The sequence below is a fragment of the Scophthalmus maximus genome, chromosome 14 (assembly GCF_022379125.1).
Source record: "Scophthalmus maximus strain ysfricsl-2021 chromosome 14, ASM2237912v1, whole genome shotgun sequence".
NCBI lineage: Eukaryota > Metazoa > Chordata > Actinopteri > Pleuronectiformes > Scophthalmidae > Scophthalmus > Scophthalmus maximus.
Window position 1 is genome coordinate 6,168,328 of NC_061528.1, and position 26,639 is coordinate 6,194,966.

General features: G+C 46.0%; 1 protein-coding gene and 1 long non-coding RNA gene across 8 annotated transcripts in view; one reads left to right on the forward strand and one right to left on the reverse strand.

Moving 5' to 3' along the window:
* Positions 1–26,639, reverse strand: part of klf12b (Kruppel-like factor 12b) — a 64,186-nt gene that overhangs the window by 7,094 nt on the left and 30,453 nt on the right. For 3 of the 6 annotated variants that reach the window (XM_035650978.2, XM_035650976.2, XM_035650977.2), the window contains exons 2-4: positions 16,510–16,592; positions 10,597–11,164; positions 6,036–6,171 (exon numbers count right to left, since the gene is read on the reverse strand). In XM_035650978.2, the coding sequence (XP_035506871.1) occupies positions 6,036–6,171; positions 10,597–11,164; positions 16,510–16,575 (770 nt within the window). In that variant the 5' untranslated portion in view covers positions 16,576–16,592. Of the gene's footprint in view, positions 1–6,035; positions 6,172–10,596; positions 11,165–11,723; positions 12,195–16,509; positions 16,593–18,778; positions 18,801–26,360; positions 26,514–26,639 lie in introns of those variants that run through there. The other 3 variants (XM_035650980.2, XM_035650979.2, XM_035650981.2) reach the window with 3 other exon arrangements.
* Positions 159–26,639, forward strand: LOC124850998. Of its 2 annotated transcripts, none has more exons than XR_007032125.1 (3): positions 159–233; positions 19,084–19,210; positions 26,507–26,639. It is a non-coding gene; the product is annotated as an uncharacterized LOC124850998 (long non-coding RNA). The 2 variants fall into 2 exon arrangements; XR_007032124.1 differs by lacking the exon at positions 159–233 and adding an exon at positions 15,338–15,462.

Consider the following 26,639-nt stretch of genomic DNA (forward strand, 5'->3'; position numbering starts at 1 on the left):
TGTAATGCTCTCAGCTGTTAGCATTTTTAAAGGTCAGCGTGTATGTTGCGAAACAAGTACGTTTTCATGTCAATTTCTTTTTAAGAATGTTATTTTCCCTGTATGCACTGGGTTGCAAAACAGTAGTTTTGCCAGCAGGTGGCAGTGTAACACCGCTGCGGCGCGCCTGAGTCGGTAGATGAGGCAGGATGGCGGGTGTTCTCATGTCGCTCCCAGACTTTCATCAATCAAAGGTGGGAACCGTTTATTTCTCAGAGCTTTAAGTGTGGCTAATGACTCCTGAGCTCTTTTTACGATGGATACATTTTGGCATGACAGATAATCAATACCACGGTTGATTAATATGATTTGTCACTGCAAACGGGCGAAGCCTCCTGTAGCAAAGTTGGCCGTGTGTGTGTGTGTGTGTGTGTGTGTGTCAGCTTAAGCATGCATGCCTGACTTGTGAGTGTGAGTATTTGCAGAGAAGTATGATATCTTGGGTTAAATCTTTTTAGTCGCTTCCACATCACTTCTCTGAATGTGACGCTAAATACAAACACATATGCAAAAAATTTAATCCAGGAAGGAACGGAGAGGGCGTGGTGGTAGCTGCTGGTCTCACAAGTGATCGTGAGCCATGAAACGGCCAGCACCTTTCACACAGTAACAAACACATGACTGCTACACACACACACACACACACACACACACACACACACACACAGGGAAAATCAAGAAAGAGAAAGATACAGCGGAGACAGAAGAAAAGAACATCTCTGTTTACTCGCGGGGAGGAGTAACGTCTGTGGGATATGGTTAACAGGGCTCTCTCAGCCGAAGAGAAGCACAAATGCTTTTCTCTCAGGTCTCTGGAGTCTGCGATGTGGATATTGAGGAGGGGGAAAAAAAGTTTAGAGGGCGAAGAGGGGAAGGAGGAAGAGGAACAGCTTTGTGAGGTCGTGTTGGGGGGGGTTTGAAAGAGGAGCAGGGACTGTCTGACAGGCCCTCCACTGTCTGTCTCCAACCACACAGAGGCCACTTCCTGTCTCTCCGTCTTTCGCCGAGGCATGATTTGTCAAACGCAGACTCGGATATATATATATATATATATACGTGTGCAATCAAGACACACACACACATTCACACTCACACACAGGCTACACAAATACACAGAATTACAGAAAAATACACATCCACACAGATCACCTGTTGCTCTTGGCTCACTACCAATCTGAAGCTGCACAGGAAATGAGCACACGGGTCAGACACGAAGTGAACTCTAACTCCCCTCGCATTTCTCCCGCTCGCTCGCTTTACTTGCACGTCTCTAAGTTCAGAAAATTAAATATTGCACCATAACGTGATGATAAAAGTGAACATCAAGACGATGAGGCATATTCGTAAAGCTGAAGGATCGATGGGACGACGAAAATTGTACAGACGACCATCTAGGCCTGTGTGTGTGTGTGTGTGTGTGTGTGTGTGTGTGTGTGCGTGTCCAGGAGAGTGAAGGAGGACGGGCAGGATTTACAGTGGAAACACTCTGAGCTCAGCCACCGAGCAGACGAGCGGCTGTTTACCCTCTGACTTCATCTACGAAAGTGACTCCATGATTATGAAATAATTTAGGGAGGTCTTCTTAGTACAACAGCTTCCAAAACAAAACAAAAAAGAGAAGAGTTAACGACAAATCATTGCTCTTATAAATTAAATAATTTAATGCAAATGCTTTTTCTCTTCTGCTGTTGTTATCTCAAGAGCCTGCTGACAGTTGTTCTGCCCGGATCTATTCAAGCTGACACATGAATACAGTGATTTTACACTAAATTTAGTTATCTAAATCTTTACACACTGATGTCTAACAAGACCACAATGGTTAAAGACTTCAAAATTCACTTAGATTCAATTTTTAACTGGAATCCTTTCAAGGAAATTAGTCACTGGAAGAAAAGCAAGAGAGTCAATTAAACCGTTCCAAAGAAATTGAATTATATAACAGAAAGGAAGGATTAAAAAAAATAAATAGCTACAATATGTAATTCTGAACTGCTACAACCTTGTATGAATGCAAACAATTTGACTTGTTGAGTGATGAAACTTTTATTCTAAATCATTTTGACATAAATTCATTGTTAATATCATAAAGCCAAACCTTTTATTTTTGTTTTCATAGTAAGGAATCGTTTCAGTGAAAATGTTTTAGTGAAAATATTTTTTGATTGTTTGTCAGACAAAATTTGGCATGTGAAGGCAACTCTTTAAGTTCTGGGAAAGTACACCGAACTTCACTTTCACTTTTCACTATTTACTGACATATTACGGTTTAATGATTTATCAGTTATTTGATTTACATGTATTACTTGTGGCTCGAAATGCAAATGTTCCTTTGTAGCGTATTCGTGTTTCAGCTGCAATTGGAAGGATTTTCACGCTCCTCCATGGGTTGAAAACATTACACCACCACTGAAAGATGCTAGTAGCAGCGTGAGTGGCTATTTATATCAGAAGGTTTACTGCATGATGTGCCACACAGTCAAACATTACTACCCTTGTTCAACTAATCAATGCATTTAAACAAGCAACAAAAAAGTGGGGGTTGACTGGTTGACACTCAAGTGGTCTAAAGTATGGACGATTACAATATTGAAAAGTTATGTTTGAATATTGGCTTTAAATCAAATATCAATGCAACACAAAATGTGGTAGTAGTCAGCAGAAAACAATAAACACAGGGCTGTGGCTATAGGCTGCATCGGTCCGTATCTTTAGGACTTCAGAACCACGTGTGTCGTCGCCGCTGTGTGAGAATCAATTTGTCATATTTCCTCATGTGAGCCCAGAGGCACATTCACTCTGCCCTGAACCCTGTGTCAGCACCGCAGCATTATACGGCTGTGTGACCGACTGTGTCTGGTTCTGTGTCGCAAAGCAGCGTAGAGAAGAAATGGGAAGTGCAGATGAGAAATGATTTCAAACGGAGCTGACCTCTGTTTTGGTTCCTTTGTTCACCCACCACCACCACCACCACCCCCTCCTCCGTCCGCTGCTCTCTGTACGACGGAGAGACCTGTAGCGGGGGATTTCCCCACAACGCAAACAGTGTGCAGTGCATATTTTTCTAACTTCTCACAGGAAGCGGGGTCACGACAACAGTTTCAGCTCAGCAATAGCTCGACGTGGTTTTCCTAAGCATGAGACCTCCGGTTAATGGTGGAATTATCAAAAAAAAAAAACAGGAAAGGGAAAGTGTGTGAGTGTCTGTGACTGTGTGCGTGCACTGGAAGACTGCCCGCTGGGCATTCCTGTACCTGTCCAAGGATACTACCCCCTCACCTCACCCCACTCCCCTCGCTTCACCTGCTCTGCTTCGCTGCCCTCGGCTCATTGGGGACAGGCCAGACCTCAACAGACACAACCGCTCCAGCACAAGCCCCTGCCCCCAACACACACACACATACACACACACACACACACACACACACACACACACACACACACACACATATATATACATATACCCAAACACACACACACCTTCTTTCCCTCTCCTATCTCTCTGTAACTGTCTCTCTTTCGCTTGTGCTCTCCCACAATAGCCTATCCACCAGTCCCCAGGGCAACGCATGAATATGGAGGAGGCTGCCCAAGAAGCACATGACACTTTCTGACTCTCTTCCTTTCTCTCCCTCTCACTTTCTCCTTTCACTCATTTATTTATATATGGATACCTGGATTGGAGGCTGCGGGCACTCCTATCCTCCGCCCTTTACACTTCTCCCTGACGCTGGCTGGGTGGATGCTTGAGCAAATATGGATACTTAAATTACATAAAGCATTTCTCTCTCTCCCTCTACACTCACAGTGTACATTGTTCGAATGAAAGGAAAACGGGAAAAAAAGAAAGAAATATAGCAGAACGATGGAGTGATATGTTTCAAAGAAGTGCTGCCGGCGTCTGTTGCAGTGCAGATGTCCACGCACAGCGCGCATGTGTTGTGTCAATACAAGAATGCATGTTTTTCTCCCGTCCCGTAACTCAAAAAGACTACAGACTTCTTTGTTTTTCACGGACAAACATGCAAGTCTGTGTTCCTGTTGACAATGGCTGACCTCCTTCTGGAACCAGCTGTTCTGTCCTCTGTGCAGAAACACGTGCGCGCGTACAGTACAAACACACAAGGCGATTTATACCTACAGACGTGAACACGTACTTTTTGGACACGCACAGCCGCGAACACAGCACGCACACAGGAGCACACTTTTTCCACACAGCAGCGCAGTCTGCACTCCGCACACAGAGAAGCGAGTGTGTGTGTGTGTGGGCAGGCCCTGGCAGGGCAGCGCTAAGCCGGGCTGGTGATTTATCTCCATAGTGAAAGCTTGGGCAGTGAAAGGTTGGGCCCTGCCAACCTCTGTTCTCCTCTGACCACCCGGTGCCCACGTGTGGCACTCAGGGGCACGCCTGTCCCTTTCAATAACCTGCACTGAAACCTGAGTCCTCCAGTGTCTGAGTGTGTGTGTGTGTGTGTGTGTCTTCCTTGAAGCATGGCAACCCCTGCTTGTTCCCCTGAACAAATGCAGCCACCATACTCGTTTTTTACCATAATAATGTGTTGCACAGTGCCGCAATAACTTGCATAGTTTCATTGCCACTGATGTTCACACCGCCGGCAGAGCACGGGCAAAGAATTCAAAACGTCCTGCACACAATGTCAGAGCTGGAGTGTTACCACCAAAACACAGCCAGTCGGGGGGTTGGCCTGCCGTCGGCCTCGGCCTCGTTAATGTGGCTACATCATTAGCAGGATTCTGGAATACTTTCTTTACAGTTCGTCTAAATAAAAGTCCTGCGGGTATTAAACTGAGTCTGGCCAGGCGAGTAGCTACGGCTGCTCCGGGTTTATGGGTGGCAGGGGAGGAGGGCAGGGGCCCGAGCCAAATGGTTCCTCTGCATCTGATTTCCTGCTTTCGCATTCAGAACACTGTTCGCTGCCATTCACTGGAGAGGGAAGACGTTTTCATTCAACACAGATGGACAGGCACCGCAGGAGTTGTGATAGTCTGCGGGACGAGCACGACGTAAAGTATGTCTGGGCCATATGCAGTCGGATAGATGCACACCAGACGGGAAATCGCACATAAGATAGCTTGAACTTGTCATTATGATGCTAAAACTGTTTGCACGGTGTAATGCTGATAATAACATAACACCGTCTGTGCTTATATTGGTCCGACATAAGCCTCGCTTTAACCGTGTTACATTCTCTTGGCGGTTTTTGCAGGAAAATGACGACTCGATTTACGGGTCGAGAATAGGGAAGAGAATGGCGTTCTCCCGGTATCTACATCTACATCTCTTCCTCTTCTGTTGTCTCCAACGTGGTGTTGTCAACTTTGTCAGGAGCTCTGAGGAGAGAAGGTCCTGAGTCCTTGGCGGTGTCTTTACGACAGTGGCCGAACAATAATACCACCTGGAACCGCCAGGGGCAAGGGAGTTGTCTGTTGCTTCTTTAATGTGAATTTGCGTGTGTGTGAATGGTTGTTAGTTGATATATGTTGCCCCTGTAATGGACAAGTGTCCTGTCCAGGGTGTAGCCCGCCTCTCACCCACTCCCATTGTCAGCTGGGATTGTTTTCCGGACATCTGGTGACCCTCGAAGGAGAAGCGGTAAAGCTGATGAATGGATCGATGTATTGAACTTATTTTGCTTTAGATATGTGCTGCAAGACATTTTTTGTAATGAAGAGCTACATTGTAGTGTAACAATGTACTATTCGGGTGAGTGATGATGTTAAGGAAAGTTTGAAAGTGTCTCCAACACCAGCGATACTACAACTGTGCTATCACCGAACTTAACAGCTGCCAAATGTAAAGAGGGTAAGCATCAAGGACATACTCCCCAAAATACTCTTCTGTGACCAGACTGAACAGGAATAACAGCTTACGACAGATGTATATGCAGGCGTTGTTTTTAGCTTTTAAGGTCAATAGAGGAGGAAAAAAGTCGGCGTGAAGATTTCCCACACACATGTGCACAGATCGTGATACTCACTCTTGCACAGCTCGGGCTATAGACAGCGCAGTGGAGCCGGTCTCATTAACACTGTCCAAGGTCACGTTTGGCAGGTCGTCGTCATCGCTGTCACTTTTGATCTGCCTTGGCGACAGGCCATTGCGGTCCGTGTGTGCTGTGGGGACGGGACAGCAGACACAGGAGTCAGACACATGACACTGGAGCCAGCCTCGGAAACTTATAAGGCATATCACATTGTGTGTGTGGGTGTGTTGGAAAGGGTTTCCAATTGTAATGCGATAATCGTCATCATACTTATATTGTCATGTAATACCTTGTGTTTAAGGCGAATTATCCTACAAACTAACTCTTGTTATATATGTATACCTGCAATTATTTAATGTATATGAGTGTGTGTGTGTGTGTGTGTGTGTGTGTGTGTGTGTGTGTGTTGCGTGTTGCCTCAGTGCTGGCATTTCCAGTCAGTCTATCAAGCAGAATTCTGATCTTAAGGACAGAACAGCCAATCAGGACACTGTACCCAGTGGTTACTTATGGACGGAAGAGCGCAATGGGCCCTCCCCACACACACACGCACACACACACAAGCAAACACACACACACACACACACACACACACACACACACACACACATTCTTTATCAGCCTCTAACGATAGAGATAAGCCGGGTGGAGCATTGCTTGGGCGTTTTTGTTGTGTGTAGGAACATTTGTGCATGTGTTATTAAATGTGTGTGCGTGTGTGCATGTGTGTGCGTGTGTGCATGTGTGTGAGAGACACTACCGAGTATGTCTAAGTTAAAAGTACATGCATGAGCGGAGCACTCTGTTCTCTGTTCTCTGTTCCCCTACACGAGAAACTGACAGAGAATCATATTCATGGTAATGACAAACTTTTTACATAAAAGGCCTGGGGAGAACATAGAAGTCTAGATGCATCCATTCACCGTTTGCTGTTTTTCTTTTCTTTGCAAATCTTAATAATTAGCAGGCAAACTTTGCGAATGTTTGACTGAAGCCAGCATGGTATTAAACCATGACCCTCTCATCCGATGAGAACAGGAGTCCCTGTCTCTCGGGGCTACGCGACAATGTCACGTCTATTCCAAAAGTTGTGACAGCTTATTGGATATATTGCCAGAGCCCGCAGCCATTCCGTCCACTCTGTCTCCATGGACACAGGCTTCGTACATCCTCAAAATGTCAACAACAGCAAAAAAAAAGTGACGACCTGCCGCAGACTACTTTGCTAGATATAATCATTTAGCAAAAACAATATATTGATGAATCTACAATATGGAAACAACATGGCTAAGATTATAAAAATTCATTCTTCTTTCTGAAGATGAAACCATCGCAAACATTGAATATATCAAGGCATGTATGCAGTATTTTCCACCGAGACCCCATTCTGCTGTAATACCGGGGCTTTTATGAGCCATCAGGACTTCACCTCCTCTGCCCTCTCAGCCGAGACTGTGACCATAATGGCACATAATAAAGGTCTAGAGTTTGTAGCCGGCATGGTGTTATTACTCGTGGGGGGGGGGCGCACACATAGAAAATGCTGTTGACTCTGTTAGCAGCTTTTGCTTTTAAAGATTTCTAACTGCTGACTGCGATATGCAGAGTGGTCACCAGCTCGCCCGCCCGCCTGCCTGCCCTACGGAAAACCTGCAATTAGTTAGAAATGCATTGTGCGTCGGAAAAGGGGGTGTTTTGAGCGAGGGACACAAAGGAGGAGTGGTGGAGAGGTGGGCAGAGCACCGGATTTCTTTCTTTCTCCCTCCTGTTGTTTCCAGTCAAGCCCTGTTTCCATGGCAACCTCCTGCCGGAGACAGGGAGACAGCAGTGAAAGGAAGCGTACCCGCCCTCTTTTAAAGAGGATGGCCAACCTGCGTGTGTGTGCACGCGCGTGTGTGTGTACACATAGGAGAGTGGATGAGTGTGTGTTTGTGTGTGTGTACATGCGAGTGTTCCTGTATCTACAGTATGTTGAGAGCTTCAATAATCACATTAAACTTGACATGGACAGAAAGGGCTTTACTTTGTGCACCCCCCCGATGTCGGCAAGTTATTTGTTCAGCCATCGACCAACGGTGACATCCGACAGGGAAATTTCAACGGTAAATATCATGTAACGATAGATGCTCTTCAGTTTATTTATTAATATACCTTTGTGATCCATTTGATTCATTTCATCAGCTCTTCAGTCCGAAAAAAAGGGAAATTAGTTTTTTTTACTATTATTATTGTGACTGAATTGAACAACATGCCCCAAAGCAACTCCCCTTTACACAGGATCGGACTGAGAGAGAATATTCAGCCTCGGACTTATCTGGGGGGGCTGGCTATGCCGGAAGGCTGACACTTGGTTCTGATTGGCCAGTCAGTCAGCGCCCTTTAAAAAACCCACAATTGCCCATCACTATATTTCATTCTGTTCTCCAGCAGATCACTCGTTACTGCAATATTTTTTAATAATTTGGATGACGTTCTTCCATACGGCACGGATGCAGGTAGGATATTTGCATGAAGGCAAAGGACAACTTTGCTCATGGCAAAAAGAGAAGCTAGCTTTTCTCACATACAGATGGTTTGGGTATGAGAAGTCTGACACGGACCAGAAAACTGTACTTTGCAAATAATGTTTTTAGAACAGTCCACAAAACTGACTGGTCAAAACAAACCCCAAACTCAGAAGTTGTAAGAGGAGGTTGCCCCCGAAGCAAACCATATGGCAAAAATCCTCAAGATGGACAGAGGTATCAGCTGCTGTTGCAACTTAGATCTGCAAAGACAGGGCCACAGTTTAAAGAAGAAAAGGTATGAGTAACGATGTTTATCGTTATCTAGATGTAATGACCTCTATGCGGATGTGATATTTGGGTCATATCTCACAGCTCTAGGCTGGATCAAAAAATTATCTCACATCCAAAAATAAATATAAGGATTTGAAGTACTGCATCATTTTTTATTTAAATTTGATTTTGACCGTTTGAAAACTGTATGTAAACATTCTGACCAAGTCCCATTAAGTTCAAGAAGGTTTGTCACCTGGCTGCTATCTCATTAAAAGATAGTACCCACCACACCCAACAGTCTACTCTCGTTCCCCCCATTTCCTTTGTGTTTGGTGCCTTTGGAGCTGAGCAGAGTCTATTAAAGGTGGACTGTGGATATTGTGCGTACATGTGTTTGCGTAAGTGCCACCCATCTTCAATATCCATCCACACCCTCTTATGCAAGTCTTGTTTTTCCTGTTCTTACTTATTTTTCTCCGCTCTCCTTAGGAGCAGACATCCATCACTTAAAACGCCCATCTCAGAGGACCACCCTGCCCCTGCCAGCCAAGTGTCTGTCTGAGAACATGCCCTAAATTACACACCGCTGTTTGTTTGCTTGTTTGCACACACTGCACACGCATGGGTGTGACTGTCCATCCTGCAGGGAGTGACAAAAAAGCAAACTCTTTCATAACAGATGCCCTGTGTACTGCTCGGGGAGAAACAGCTACTGTACGGTCCACTCACAGCGGTTGGCAGTGAAACCACACCCAGGGAGAAAACCAATAACACCATCCGTCTAGGTCGGGCCAAAGAGGCCTAATACTCAACTTCCCCAGATGTTTGCTTCTCCATAAAAGGGAGAAGCAACAACTGTTTGCGCCCCTGGTCACCTGCACCAGAGGCTATTTATGACAGCCAAGCAAAACCATCTTTCAGTAAAAGATGTAAGGGCCTTTCAACCAGTGGACCTCATCTTCACTCTGAAGGGGGTAACATTACATTACTGCCTGTCGGGCTGTCTCTGAAAGCATATATACACACACACAGTGAGCCTTCACAGCGTTGTGTCTGCAAGTGCTTTGACTAAAGAATGGCCAGACAAAATATACTGCTAGACACAGCTTGTCATTGGGATAACTCATGCTACATCAAACAGGTATTACAGTCTCTTCTTCCTTTTGTAATGCTAGCCTAGATCATAGTGTCATCATTTGTCTCTGACCCCAAAATAGCCAAAAAGATGTGGACTAAATTTATTCCACTTCTAAAAAAGGTTCTAAATTTAAGGGTGTTTCTTTATTTGGAGGACTTTTAGGCTCTTAATATTAAGATAAGATAAGATAAGATAGGATAAGATTAACCTTTATTGATCCCCCATAGGGGGAAATTCAAATTTGACTCAGCAGCAAAAGGGGTTAAATGCAATAAGAAAATGGATATAAGAATAGAAAACAGAATCTAAGTTCAAATAAAATAAACTATTATTACTGAAGTGTGTTGTCATGTTTGACAACTGCTGAATGAATGAAAATATTTAACCACTTTGATTAAGGTGATTAATTGATATTTTTCAGTAGGTGGTGAAAAGTGAAAGTCTCCGGAGGAGACACGTCAGACAGCTAATTACAATTTCTATATGAAGCTACTATATGAATGAGGCAGTCTGAATCCTAGTGCTTAAATAATTACCGTGTCTCTGAATGAAAATGACAAAAGAGGTTGAATAGAAATCTCAAAAAAACTGTGTCAGCTGTATGAATATGGAGTGACTTTGGAGAGCGCAGTCTCACCTTTGCCCTGGCTTCTGACCTCGTCGAGCAGAGGTAGCACGATGGCGTTGTTGAGGCTGGAGGGTGATCGAACGGCAGTGGTGTACATGAGGGGCAGTGACTGCACCACAACCGGGATGCGGTGAACATGGCTGCCAAGCTTCCCTGCTCCCTGCAGGCTCAGAGGGCTGGATGGAGGCGGCGGCACAGAGTGCAGGATGTGCAAATACGGCTGACCTCTCACCCCGGCGCCAGGGGCGACCAGGGGGCCTGGTGTGAGCACCGATGAGGCTGAGGTGATAACTGATGGAGACGAAGATGAGGAGGAGGAGGAGGAGGAGGAGGATGATGACGATAAAGAAGACGGGGAGAAGGCGGATCTGAGAGGGGATGATGAAAAGTTTGTGGTGGCGGCGGGGTGGTTGGATGAAGAGGAGGGGCGGGGTTTGTTGATCGACAGGTCAACGGGCTCGGTTTGCGTGTGGAAGTGCAGGTCGTGGGCGAGCAGGTCTTCCGGAGGTTCAGGTTTTACTCTGCTGAGGAAGAAGGGGACGCCGTCCATCGCAGAATAAGGCCGCACTTTCGGTGACTGCGGGAGGAAAAGAAAAAACGCCGACGTTAATTTTTCCTCCCACCTATTCATTTTTGTCATTTTGCAAATGCACAACAGGGAAGGAAGGAACATGTGAAACAATTTGCTTTGGAGTGATGTATTTCTGGCATGAAATGTAATATTTCCACTAATAAGCTCGGGAAACAGCACTGCACTGCAACACTTATGTCAGAGGTAAACAGTATGTAGTGACACTTATAGAGAAAAGGACCAGTTAATTTCCCTCGTATTCATTCAAGCTTTCAGCTGCATCTGTGAAGTCCCCTCGGTAAGCATGATGTCATACACAGATGAAATACAGGAGTAAAGTTAGTGTCTCTCACATTCGCCTCCCCTCTCTCTCTCTCCTCTCTCTCTCTCTCTCTCTCTCTTTCTTTTTTTCGGCGTGGGTAGCTCTCTCTCACTCTCTCTCACTCACCCCCTCCGTTTTCCATCACTCCCACAGAAACACAGCTCTCTCTTGGCTCCCCCTTGTATCTCCCCTAAATCTCTCCTGTGACGGTGGAAAAACATCATATGGGCTCAATTTCCTGACCGTCTCTCAGTGTCTCTCAGCGATTGGGCCTTCCGCCGGTGGCTCAGTGTGTCCCTCAGCATTTCTTTCACTTAACACCGAGCAGACTGTAGCACAACCGCTCCATCTGTCCGCACACGTTTCGGGAACCTGTTCACTCGGAAAAGATAATGGGGAACATACAACATTGAGGAAAGACCACTCGCCCCTGCTACCATTTGTGTCTCTCGACACAACTTTGGACTTTGATATACGGACGGCCTTTTCTGATAATGTCAAATTAGCCGTGTTACGTGAGATGGGGCTGATCTCGACTCGCTATGTCCAAAGTGGGAGGGGTGTCTGAGTGAGTGGCGAGCGTGTGGATCCTCCCAGTGGACTCTTTTCGGTGGCTGACTCACGGTTTGGGCCATCGGGGAAGTGAGCGTGCACATTCAGGATTTTTTATTAATCATGAAGGGAAAAGCTCATTGAAGTTAAAGGAAAAACTCGCAGATCGCAGCTGCAGCAGAAATGAAAAAGGGTAAAAAAAAAAAAAAAGGTTCTGTACTCTGGATTTTCATCCTCACTTTTGTTTTTCAGACTCACATTTCTTTCCCCTTATGTAATGCTGGCCGAGAGTGGATCTTTTTCTGAGTGGTGTGTGTGTGTGTCTGTGTGTGTGTTTGTGTGTGTGCGTGCGAGTTCTTTTATGTGTACTATTTTTACTCCAGACTTGTATACTCGTCTTCAGCGTACAGGAAATGTTACGACCCCATGAATCAAAAAAGGCCTCTCACTGTGCGACTCCTCCCCAGTTGGAAAACAAACCCTAACCGCCATGAAATATGCCCCCTGATGACCTCTGGACTTCGTGGTGGGGTTCAGCTCAGGTTCAGTGGTGTCGGGTCAAGGTTCAAGGCTCATTATGGTCTGCTTCGTAATACCACCCACCGAGCATGACTGGACGTTATGTACATAATCAAGCTTTGGGGAAAAACTTTGTTGAAGCTTGTTTTTTTCTATATCATGAGAATATAAACTAGCAATAAGTATCATCCACAGTCTTTGTGAAAGGAGGATTTATGTTGTCCTGTGATGAAGGAATCATCACTCCTCCTCCATGGAAACTCAAGCTTGAATTTTTTCCTCGCAGAACAGTTCAGCCAGAGACACTTCCCGCAAGGAATTGACCATTTATAGCAAAACTGTTATACAGTTATATTTGGCGGAGAAGACGCTGCCTTTTTGAGGGAGCTCTCAAAGAATCAGAGCAGCAGTAAGGGCCGTGCCGGGTGGACTAATCCCCCCTTAATAAACTCATACATACAGGGCTTTTAGATATGGTGAAGTGAGTAATGCTGAAAGCTCCAATAAGAGGAGGTTGGGGTGGTGGAATTTGTGGCAAATGACACAAGGCCATCGGTGGATTAACAGCAAGAGTTGTCGGCTTATAAAGGTTACCTTCTACACCTGTACCTGGCAGGCAAACAGCTAATGAATGACCCACTGTCGGTGAAGCACGAATGAGGCAGCAGATGCCGTTCACCTGATGCAAGCTCTACTTAATTGCCCCTGACCTGAACTACCCGCAACGCTCCATTTTTGAGTTTGTCTACTCGTACAGCTAACACCGTGTCTCCGCAGGTGGCGTAGTGTGAACAGCGTGTGTCAGCGGAGCAGCCTCGGTGCTCCGTCTGTACGTACACAGGATGTGCTCAGGCACAGTAGTGAGAGAGTAGGTCACCGAAATCTAACACACAGTCACTAATGCTTCAATATGCTGCGGGTGGCAGCTAACGCGCATTTTTACTGTAGCAACCAGTGAAACCCCAGCCACTGCGCGGCTTCCGTAGACGGCTGGATCGGGTTCAACACAGAAGCGCGTCTGTTCCGCCGGACGCGTGATGCGGAAGGGCGAACCATGCGGTCAAAGCCACGTCTGTGCAGACGCGCTGCGTTGCGGCCTTGGGGTTGTTCGTAAATCAGACTCACTGCTGACACTCCTTGTTGGCAAAGTTTAGACTGAACCCAAACAATCCCCACCTCTTGGACTATCAACGTGAATCCTGACCGACTCTTCCTTCATCTACTGGCTATGAGAAAAAAAATGTCAAAAGAAATATCAGTTCATTTTCAACATGTGTGTTTGTGATGTCAAAGCGTCCTCTTACAGCGACTCCTGATGTAGACCTTTACTTGACGGAGCCTCGAGCGATCCCCCAGCTGCTTCTTCATGTGATCTCTGCGTTGCACGCTGTACATAGGATGTGAGTGTCACAGACCCCCTGCAGCTACACCGCCTGGAGGCTTTGAAGCCAGGAGATGCGTCGAGGCTGATACTGTGTCAGTGTTTTTTTGGGAAAATCTCGTCTTTCTCGGTACGCGGCTCTTACAGCGACGTGCGACACTAAGTTCTGCATTTTTTACCAGTTCTGCCAGTGTAAGAATGAAAAAAAGAGAAGAAGAAAATACTGTATGTCACGTGCTAACCACAAGTGTTGTCTGAATGCTGCTCAGACATCTATGAAAACATACAGATTTAGCCCTCACCTCTGAAGTAATGTGTTGAATAAACACATTTGTACATGCAATATCGACATATATATCATATAAACGATAAGTATGCGGTCGGTAAGAAGCAGTATCACACATTATTTGCATCTAAATTAATCTTTTAAAAGTTTTTAAAAAATCCAATGCATTAAGAATACTTCTTTTTTGTTTAATATAATGTTTAAAAAAAAAAGGAGGGAAAAAATACTGACTGACAGATATTTTAAAGAAATTCCTAGCAATATCAATATTTGTATCAGCTATAGTTGCAGTTGTCAGAACCCGACTTCTTTGGCCGTAAAGTAACAAAAAATGCAGTATTTTCATGTGCCGTTCTCTTTTGAAAAGCAGGTGGTGCAAAAAAAAAAGAAGACACCAACCGGCTTCCCTCACGCCCTGTGCCTCTTTGCTTAAATTGAGTCTCTGCCACAACCACATTGCTCTGCTTTTATGGTAAATCTTAAAAAACGGGTGTTTTCTATTTGTATTCAAAAACGTTATAGGCTCCCTTTCGTGGCAACACCACGATCATGACACTTGCAAGGAACCGGTTAAATTTGGCCAATCGTGTGTAAAAAGGGGAAGACTTGTGTGGAAAGGTCACAGTGACAGTGTGCTGTGTTCAAGTGAACAACAGGAACCTTCTTGCATTTTGAAGGTGATCAAACAGATCTCAACCAGCACAAATGGAAACGCTAAAGCCACCCCCCCACTTTCGTTTTGACAGACATAAACACACTCAAACCTACACGTACTTGCGCACACTGACACACATAAAAAGATATGCTCGACCCCGCCTGCCTGCCTGCCTCTGTCCTCATGCCATTGTCTTTATTAGGGGATACTGGTTAGCGGGACAGATTTTCCAGGCCCCTCGCCGGAGGTCTAACGAGGCAGACCATTTCCAGCAAGCCCTTGGCCCCCCGCCACCCAAATGAAGACCACATTTCTGCAGCAGCCTGAACTGTCTGTCTGCGTCTGCCATCTGAAGGGGAAGCTCAGTCTGTTAGAGGGCAAGATTGGATCTCGGTGCACTTCAAAGCCGTGTGGGCTGCAGCGCTCACATCCTGTCTGTGACTGACATCACTACACGTATGGTGAACGACTTCAAACCCCGGGATTTTTTATTTTTTGGGTAGCAGTGCGCGAGCACAGCTCGGAAATCCCTGCCAGAAAGTAACCACCTGCTGCCTCTCTCCGTCGAGTCCTTAGATATGGAGACAGAGTGAGTTCTTATCACGACACAGCACCTCCGCAGCCAAACCATCCCCTACAAGACTTGAGATAACCCGATGGGTTATCAGCGGTCGGTAATTTTCCCATCCATCACAGGCTTAACGCACTCGCCTCAACAGAAACTACCTTGCTCTTCTTCCTACCTGGCGATACATTAGGGTCCTAGTATTATTGATATGTTATGAATGGAAATCAGTAATGAACTGAACACTAATTCATCATGATTGCAAATATTAAGTGGCCGGGCACCCGCCGCACACACAGCTGTGGCGGTAACACAAAGCACTGGTAACCTAGCAACAGCTTCACCATAACAAGACCACTTTATTTCTAGGTATGTGGAACCAGAGAGCGCTGATACTGTAAAAAATAAAAAAAAGCCCTGCATGAGGTTACTCCATTATACCCAACATGGTCAGTACACACTGTTTAATTGAACATTAAGCCCAAAAATAATAACAGTGATAGTGTTTGTAGAGGCAGCGTGTACCACAAGTGTGTGTGTGTGTGTGTGTGTGTGTGTGTGTGTGTGTGTGTGTGTGTGTGTGTGTGTTTCTGTATGGGCACAAGAGAGACATTATTCATGTGTGTTTGTGTGAGAGAGAGAAAAAAGGGCAAGAGAGGCTGGAGGAAAATTGAGAGACATAAAGGAGCGGGAACAGACAGAGATAGATAAGATTTAGTTTCCCATGTGACCCTCCTCCCCGGAGCAGTGACTACATCTGCGCAATCACCCCCAGCCAGCGCAGGCAGACTTCTCTCGCCGGCCCCAGTTGCCTCCCCGAAAACTCTCCCAGCGCATTCCTGCTCCAGCTGTAGCTCCCCTCCTCTTCTCGGCTTCTCCTCCTCTTCCTGCTTTACTACCATGCTCTCCGACCATTCCTCTTAGCCCCCACACTCACCCAGCTCTCTCTCGGAACTCGCTCGGGCCTGGGAGTGATTATCGGCCCGTTGCCGGGAGGAGGAAATGGAAGGAAAAGGAAAAGCAGGAGGAAAAAAAAAAAGGGAATTGTCTGGAAAACAACTGCTCTCTTACCCCTTGTTCCGATTCCAGGGGCTCAGCTTTGACTCGGACTGCAGGCATTCCGTCGAGCATTAACATCCTGTTTCTGAGGCGGCCTGTGAGGGAAACACAGAGGAGGTGTAAGACGGATGGTTTTGAGCATGACTAAGCAGGTCCCACACTCAAGTTTATTCACACATGGGCATCTACAATGTTGAGCTTGCACCCGCTGAGAAATAAACACATTTTAAAAAGACACAAATTCATTTTTCAAAGCCATGAAGGGCCAAAAGACAAAAGATGCGCGCACACTGTACCGACTCAGTCGGAGCACAGCATGACTCCCCTCTTCACCCTAATAAAGATTTTTCAATTGCCTGGTAGGCCGCTGCGGGGCTAATAACAACTTCATAGCCCTGAATAAAATCCTCTTAAGGCTTCAGTGGAACACAAATACGTGCTTTGATATGCAGTTGCTCAACAGCACTGGTATAAAAAAAAAAAAGCACAGCCAGTTTCATCTCTGACAACATAAACAAATGTTGACAAAAGATTATACTCACTATGATGCGTGTGATTTCAACACCACAATGTGGCACTTTCATGTGTACACAATAAATCACAATTGCTATCACATTTTTTATAGTAATCCTCTGCTCCCTCGGAGCACTGTGCCTCCGTAAAGTGGGGGCAGCGGCGGCGGCGGCAGTTGTGTCCGGCTGCTCGACTCCGCGCTGTGGCTTTAAGAGGGACACGCAGATGGAGCCAATGACAACAATGCATGTTCCGTATTCCTCAGCTGGGGCCGACCTGGGGTAACCTCCCTCGCTCATTACTTTAGCAGCAGTACATGGAGGAATGCAAGCGAGACTAACAAGACTCTAAACATCTCTCTCCTACTCGCCACTGCTGGCACCAGCAGCTGGATGTGTGGCCCAAGTCCTCGCAGTCAGCAGTGTCGCCGCAGCACCACTTTTGATGTGGAGGAGGGAAAAAATAATATAAAAGCTCAGACAAATCGTAAATATCATGTATTCCCCTCTATCCAGCTGGTCGACCGACCTTCTAACTACACCAAACATCTAAGATCTCACGCGACATCCGTGTGGACCGTCCGATGATCAAGCTTTTGTACTTACCGGGAAAATCCACTCAAAATAGTTACAGAAAAACATTTATTTTTCCACAGATTCAGATTCATTTAATGCCAAGTATTGTTTCCACCACCTCTTAGATTCTCCAGCAAAACGCTTAATCCTGAATCCTGTGTTTGTGTGTGGGGAAAGAGGGAGGATTTACTCGGTGTGCACCCCCCCACCCCCCAGATCTCGCCTCTCAGGTCTAAGTCCCTCAGGTACCCTGGCTGTGCTGCTATTGTATTGTTGTCCAGGATGTCCTTCGGCTTCGGGTCTTGGTAGGCCCAGATAGCGTTGCCATGGTAACGGCTGGGCAGGTGGAGCTGCTGCCTCAGTCCAGCCTCAAGCCATGTGTCGAGGAGAAGGAGAGAGGCGAGCGCACGGAGAGAGGCTGAAAGTGCCGTTTGTTGTTTACTCCGGAAGACCATCACTATGGCAGCAGCATTTTTTTTATTCCTATTTTTCCGGACGATGCACTTGAGATAAATCCCCCCCCCCCCCCCCCCCCCCCCCCCTTTTTTTAAAGGCTTCCTTTTTGAGCCTTTAATAAATATGAATCATTTAAACTAATTTAGGTGCCTTAAGAAAGGACGCATTCAGAAAAATAAACGTCTCACACGTCAAAAGACCTTTCAATTTTTGCCCAGCAGAATTGCGCAAGAAACAACCTCTCCCAGTCCCCGTGTGCCTACAATCCAGTTAATCCAGTGGTGTGTGTGTGAGCACCTTCCTAATGAACTGGCCTGCAGCAAGCTATTCATAGGAAATCAATGGCAAGTGCATACCCCTACTTGTGACTGTAACGACCAGAGAGCCTGCAGCAGTGAGAGACCTAACACTGAGTAATGAGCTAACAGAGCGGCACTGTGTTGAGGAGATCGCGTTGGAAATACTCTGTCTGAAGTCAACTGCTTTTGCTCTGCCATGAAAAAAAAAAAAAAAGCTCACGTCTGTCCGTTGAGAACTCGACAATCACGAGTGTAAAAGATTTAACATATGAGCAAAGATAGGAGAGAATTTATTCCAAGTATAATAAACCACTGTGTGTCCGGTCTTCCCTGTCACTGCAGTCAGTGTGCCGCTGTCCGTCAGTGGTATGAGGCTCTGTGTGTGGGAGATGGAGAGCGGGGAGGGGGTTAGAGGGAAACAGGGTAGATTAAGATCACCTTTCCATTTGCAGCACTCTGAAATGAAATGGCCATCCCAGGTGTGTGGGGGAGTCGGATGGAGGGGAGGGCAGTGGAGTGTTGAGGCATCTCATTTCTCCCTCCTACCCACTCACCCGTACCCAACCGGGAAAAAAAAAAATAGGGAGCAGGTGAAGATTGAGGCCATGGTTCCAGCAGCAAAAAAATACAAATATTTCAGTGTCTGCTGCTCTCTTCGCTTTTTCTGTTTATGCTTATTCCTGTACCTGTTAATGCATTTCAAAGCTGAAACTCCCACCTCGTATCCTCATCTCTGACCTCAGGTCCGCTATCTCCCATCTCGCTGATGGCTATCAGCTCTGTGCTGACTGAGGCGATAGCAACCCGCTGGAGTGAAAGGATAAAGCTCGGCCCGACAAACCCTGAACGGACTCGCTGGATCAATTGGAGGTAAGAAAAAGAGAATTTGCAAGAGAACAACCTCTTACCTTCTGGGACCTAACGCTGACCTCATCTACCGGTGACATAATCCACGCCTACACGCATGTGCAGATGTTTACACACGCACACCAAATACAAATGAGAAGAAAAAAAATGGATCTCTAGCTCAATTCATGACTTTAGCTTTAGTTTACCTTGGCCGCCAGTTTGCTGATAATGATATGAATTAAACGACGATTGATTCTCTTCAAGTAATTGTTAATTGCTAAGCAGGAAGTACTTTTGTTGGACAAAAGCTTGAAGGTGTGTGTCAATTGCGTGGGAGTGTGTTCTCTCAGCACTTGTGAGTGTGAAGACAGAACCTGCTGAATACTATCTCTGGGCGTTCGCTCACACAGCAATGAAACGAACGCCTTGTTAGGTAGAAAGTAAAGCTTAAACAAACTCATGAAAGCAGTTTTAATATCTAGCTGTGTGTGTAGTCTCCTTCCTCTCTCATGCACACACACACACACATACATCCAGAAACACACCATATAACAGACGGACCACGCCGATGTTTTGTCCCCATGTCGAGCGCCCGGAGCAACCGGGTGCATCTGTGTCACAGGGGCAGGACCTGCTGGCACGGTCTGGGATGGAGGGGCACGTGGGGGGGGGGAAGGGGCCAGTGAATCACGGTGGACACATGAGGAAGGATTAAGGAAGGTGATAGTAAGAGAAGTGTGTGAGCGAGGGTGGTGTGTTTGGTGGGGGGGCAGAGTTGCTGGCAGGAGCGGTAGTTAGGGAAGCAACCGTGGGGAGTTGAAGAGGCTGTGGGGGAGGGGGGAGTGAGTTGAGGGGGGGGTGTGGAGGGGCTCTAGTCAGACGAGCGAGAGAGAGAGGGTAGAGAGGGGATATGGAGCCGAGCCAAGGCCCGGTCGAGCGCAAAGCACTCGGCACAAGAATGCCAACAGACCCCCCCTCCCACCCGGTCCGCTACCACAGAGGAGAGAGAAAGAACAAGGGGGAAGCAGGAGAAGGAAAAAACATTTTAAATGTTGCAATCCTGAGACAAATGATTTAAATAGTGTCGGAGTACAAAGTGCATAAAAAGGGACAGAGCTGTGGTGGGTGACGTGAGATGATCACTCCCTGTGCTCTGCCTGTGTTGTGGGCCATTGGCCTTTTTTTCTCCACAGCTCACTTCCCCCTTTCTGTGCCCCTGGACAGCCGTATGTGACACACTGGCCCGATAACAAGCCAAGGCCTACTGGCTCACCAGCTCACTCCTCTGCTTCCTCTGCATTCAGAGTCACTCAGAAACTTTTAGAGAAGATCAGAAAAGTGGACTAATACACGTTTCCCTTGTTTCCTCGCAGTGTGTGTAGACGCAATAGAGCAACGACTGAATCACAGCTGATTCTGATCCCGCCCTCGGTCTGCTTCATGTTAGCCTGTCTCTGTTCATGACCTCATCTCGTTGGCCCCGTTCTGGCCTTGAGAGAGCCATTCAAAAAGTTCCCTGCAGAGTTACTCGAGACTGCGGCAAGCCGAATAACAGCGCTCGGTGGTCAAAGGCTCAGCGGACTCGAACCTTCGTGCCCCAGAGGCGAGCGGTGCCCCACACAAAGACATGACAGACACTACAGGGATGCACCGATCCGAAACAGACATCGGATATCTGTCCGATATTGGCTCAAATAGCTGAGGGTATATGTACACAAGAGTATATGTATGTGTTTATGTGTTATATTTTGTAGTAGAAAGTATGGAAAGCGATGTTAAAGTCAAGCCTGATGTTGACTAATATGAAGAAAAAAAAAGCTCAAGCATCACTTCTTTTCTTTTTTTTTGTTGATGTGTGTTGTGGTATAATTATAAAACTAGTAAAAACCAAAACAACTTTTCTGACCTGCTGTGATGGAGGGAAAAAGTAATACTCCATAAATTAGTCTTTCTAAAAGCTTAAAAGCCCCTTGTCATTGTCCAAACATGGGGTGAACATTATCTCCAAAAGATTACAAGGTTTCGCACCTGATGCTGCAGTTACACACTTTGGTTTTAAAACATCACCCCCTTTTTTTCCACGTCTTAATTTCACACGTTTGTAGCTTATAACACAATGCATGTGTCTTTGTGAGGAACAAGTGGTAAACTTCAAAAATGGCTAAAAATCTGAACTAAAATTCCCAAATCCTGTAAAGCATTGTAGCATCGCACTTGCATAAAGTTGTGGGCTCACAAAAAAAACAAAAAAACATTGTTTAAAACTACTTCAAACTCACTTTCTCACATTTCCCAAAATATAACCAAAACACAGATGGCCTGGTAAATGTGTACATCTTTTAAAACCACATGTCCACAGAGTGTTACTGATTTATATAAGGTTCTAGTCTCTGATAGCATCATCAGGGCTTATTGTGTCAGACAAACTAAAACTGAGCCTCGGCAGACAGACATATTTTACAGGAACTGCTCTCCCAGCCCTGACTAACACCCATGACAACTGAACTGACCTTAAAAAAATCGGCGGAGTTCCCCTTTAACAACTTTCCAACTCCAAACCGCACATACCAGGTAAACAGTGTTGATGCGACGTGTCTATGTAAGAATGGTTGCAATGTGTGTTTTCCCTAAGACTTTCACTCCTCGATGTACCGAGATGGACATGGTCTCTTCTTTCTTCTTTCTCTAATCATTCCTGGCACTCTGTGAATGGTCTCAGAATTTCCATTTCATAAGCCGTATTTTCCTTGGCAGGGGCAGCAGGCAAAGTCTTTTGGATGCTTCTGGGACATTTTTGAACGGGGCTCAAGAGAGCAGAGTGCTGCTACTACCTCTCCGACCACGTACACTAGCATCAAAACGGTGTATGTGCACTACCCTTTGAAAAAAGAGAGAGAGTGAAAATAAAAAAAGTTCCCTCTAGGGTTAAAAACCCCTTAGAGATGCACTCAACCGATGCACTTCACCTCAGAACTCCCTGCATTTTCCTCAGGGAATAAATAAGACACAGCTCTCTTCATGAACACATTCTATTATTAGACAATAGTACAATTTGTCATGTGTTGGATGGTTTTTATGGGACATGCAGCCAAATTTGGGAAGCCCATCAGAAATGTCATACTGCAGCACGCAGCAAATAACTCAAAATAAAAACCAAAGTGGATCTCCTTGACGTCACCAAAACTCGGAAGCGCAATAAACACATAATCAAGTATAATGTAATCTGAAGAGACGGCCGTCAGCAACTGAAATATATGGACACTTCTGTTCACATACCGACGACGCGCGACTTAATGAATACGCCCTTGCATGACCACTCTTAAAGCTGCTGGTGAGGGAAGATATTATCGACAAAATTCTCGTCAGAAAATGCCCAGTGGAGGAAAAGCTGAAAAAAAAAACAAAGACAGAGGTGGACAGACGGCGGCGGCCGCCGAAGATGGACACCAAAACCATTTGCACCGGTTGAATGGAGATGGCAAAGGGTGAGTATTGATTTGATTGATCCGGACCTCAGAATAAAAATCAAGCTCCCTTGTGGTGAAAGCCAACTTAACAGAAAAAACAGATAGTGACTCGTTCTATTCAGTTTAAACTACACACTTTTGTATTTGATGACCTTTATGGTATTTTTCATAAAAGTGGAGGATACTGTACATGTGCAGCGCAGAATGTAAGATTAAATGAGGGGATTAGATTACAAGAGCCTGGGCTCATGGGGTTTGGTGCAGAATGTGGAAATAGGCTCAGCAACAATGTAGTGGGCCTTTTTTTTTTTTTTTTTACTCCTGCACTCCTCATTATGTAATATCCTCTACACGTCCAGTATAAACTTTCCATCATGCAAAGTGTACAGTCTTATATAAAACTCTCTCTATGGCAGGAGCAGCAAAGGAAGAGTCAGACAGGTAAGATAGTGTGTGTGTGTGTGTGTGTGTGTGAGTGTGTGTGTGTGTGTGTGTGTGTGTGTGTGTGTGTGTGTGTGTGTGTGTGTGTGTGTGTGTGTGTGTGTGTGTGTGTGTATGTGAGGTGAGTGAGTGAGTGAGTGAGTGAGTGAGTGAGTGAGTGAGTGAGTGAGTGAGAGAGAGAGAGAGAGAGAGAGAAAGAAAGAAAGAAAGAAAGAAAGAGAGTTAAAAGTAAACTTATTTGCTCGAGCCAGAGATCTCAGCACCTGGGAGGAAACCAGCTCCATTTAAAGAGTTGATACCCATGTAAACACACACACACACACACACACACAAACACACTCACAAGCGAGGCCCACGGAAGTTCCCATATTCTGGTGGATTGCCCTTGGGTCTTTGCTATTTCTGCCAGGGGCAGGAGGATCCTATGTCAGTAATCCTGTCGGGATGAGGTCGCCGGATGCAGCTCAAGTCCACTGCCTTCACCGCACACACACGAAAATTATTTGGACACTACTTACAGTACTACAAATATTACTGTATGTTTACACAAGAAAACATCATATCATACAGTTATTAACACATTCATTTGCCTAATACAAGTTGTGCCAGCAGTAACACGTTGATCACATACTGTACATCTCGAGTGTCTCTAGAGCATTGACTGTTTTTGATAAAAACTCAGGACCAAGGAACAATTCTGAAATATTAGTTTTCAGTAGTGCAAAGGGAAATCTTTTGTGAATTTTTAATGCAACTTTTTCATGTCACAGACGCCTGCCTCCACCAAAGCCGCTTCCGTCCCTTCTGACGTCTTGTGAAACTGTGGGAAATGAAGAAGCTATTTATTCTGAGAGGAAACACTCAGAGCGAAAAGAGGAGTCGGTCGCCGTCTGGTTTGTCTGGTGTCTTTGTGTCAAATGCATTTCTTATGAAGTCGACGACTTCCTGAGCCCCCGCGCTGTACTACAATCTGGCCACACACACACACAGACACAAACACACAAACACACATCGTGTGACCTTTACCGACACCCACGATGAACCATATTTATCTTAAATTCAGGGACACACACACACACACACACACACACATACTCACACACACACATACTCACACATAATTCTGTCTCTCGAATTTGCAGCAGTGCTCATGAAAGAAGAATATGGATGCCCATTCAAAACAAACAGCCTCCCACACACACCTACAATATGCTCTCACACACACACACACGAACACGCATCCACGTAAAACACACACGCGCGCACACGCACGCGCACACACACACGCACACACATGAACACTCCTCCACAGTGCTCCAGAGCGAGGTAAACCAAGAGTCTGACATCCTCTTGCATCATGTGCCTCAAATGCAGCAGAGAAACAGCCAAACAAGCTGTGACCGTGACAGGCGGCATAACCCAAGTGAGCTTCGACTCATAAGTCAAAGCAATTTGTGACACCATTCCCGGCGCAGTTTTATATCCATTTGAAGATCATTTTTTGTGTAATCGTGAGAAAGAATAAGTTAAATATTCGGTGTGTGAGGGGGCTGGACTGAGTTAAGCGCTTCTAAAAACCACAAATAGACTCTCCACAAGACAGCTCCCAAAGAGCCAGAACACTATGAGGTCTCCTTGTTTCAACATAATCGGGTGACCTCTCCACAACACCCTTCACGCACACACACACAAACACGCACACGCTCACCTCAGTAAATGCAGTAGGGTCAGCGGCTGTGCATCTAAAATAGCCCCTGACACAAAAACCTCACTTGTACCAAAGGGGGGGAGGGGGACACACAAGAGTAATTGGCATAGCATTTCAGTAAGACACTGGCAATATTCTATTCATGTTTACGGTGAGTGTTTTCACATTGATGCACTGTACTGTATGTGAGAGAGAGACAGAGATGGCAGAGAAAGAGGTGAGCTCCAGCGGATCAATAAAAGATGCATTAAGTGACTCTCCCCTCGTCTCTTATTTACTCTCAGGCAGCGCAGGTCCTAGGCTGAGGTGACCCCGCTGCAGCACTTGATAATAATTATCACAAACTGTCCGAGGGTGCAGGGCAGGCACGAGGATTCACAGCAAATAAAATTGTAAACACATTTTGTTTTGCTTCCGTAGACAAGGTGTAAGTCAAACCACTACGAAACAGAGAAATATCAATTATCATAGACACGTATGTGGAGAATTAAACCCCCACGAGAGCACACGTGAAGGTACAAACGGGTGAATCACAGCAGCACTCTTGTAAAGGTTAGAGCCGCTCTCTGCTCGGAGACACCGAGGGGCGCTCTCATCTGCGGCCCCGAAACCTCGAGGTTGGATGCATTAGATTAGACATCCTCACAAAAACCCGCATCCTTTCCCACCACTATCACCACCAACCACCCACATTCTCTGCCTCTCGCCCTCCCTCCCCAAGGGATGGCAGTCCACTCCTGCAGCCCTAATGGGGGATTCTCTGAGTAGGCTACTGCCTTTTATCCTCCCCAAGGCTCAGATAGGGTATATGTGTGTGCATGTGTTCTAACATGTATGTATGTGTGGGTTTGTGTGTGTGTGCGCGTGCGATCTCCCCCTCCCCCCAGCATATGCACTCTGTACATACCATTCACAATGGCTCGCCTCCTGAATTATATGTGCACATGTGCACTCACATGCACTCTGAAAAGATCGACCTAGATGTTTCACAACAATTGCACAATGCGAGCATGCGGGGAGACGCCAATACACTGACTCATCTGCTATACATCATCTCTTCACACTCAAAACTGACTCCTTTTATTTTCACCCACACCCGATACCCTTTCTTTCGTCACTCGCTATCTATAGCTTGTGATACAGACGCATGCATGCATACGGGTGTGTTTACACAAACACACACATGCATCCTCCTCGGTGTTTGACAGCCTCGCGGAGTCCTCTTGATGCAGCATCGCGGAGCTCCTATACCCTATCTAACCTCACTTTGTGCTGACACAGACGAATCCACCCCGCAACCACACTGCATATGGAAACAGACAATGACGGACCAACCAAAACATTCCCTACACTCTAACACTTATCGCATCAAAATGTGCGCTTAGTTATTTTTTTCGCTTACCGACTTTTTTCCCTTTGGTTTGACCCGTTCCAGCTCTCCAACACCACTCAATAAAAGCCAGCAGCTGTGTTTACCTCTATTACTCATCTAGTCATTCCTTCACTTCGATTGTTTTTCCTCGCCCTCTCTACTGATGCTGTGCCATGTTGATACCTGGTTGAGGCGGCTAATCGAGCGGCGTCACGGCGCACGGCGTCAAGCGGCATTCGGTGATGAAGCCCATGAAGAGCCCATGGAATGCCACAGGCGCCCCCCAAATGGATTCCACATGTTGTTTAAATAATTTCCTCTCCTTACAGGTGACCTACAGTACAACTGGAAACAAGAGTTCACAGAGATCCATGTGCGGGTCTGCTGAAATCATCTGCACGGAGGCTTGAGAGATGCAGCCGCCCAGCGAGTCTGTAGAGGGAAACTTCCTGTAACATCAGC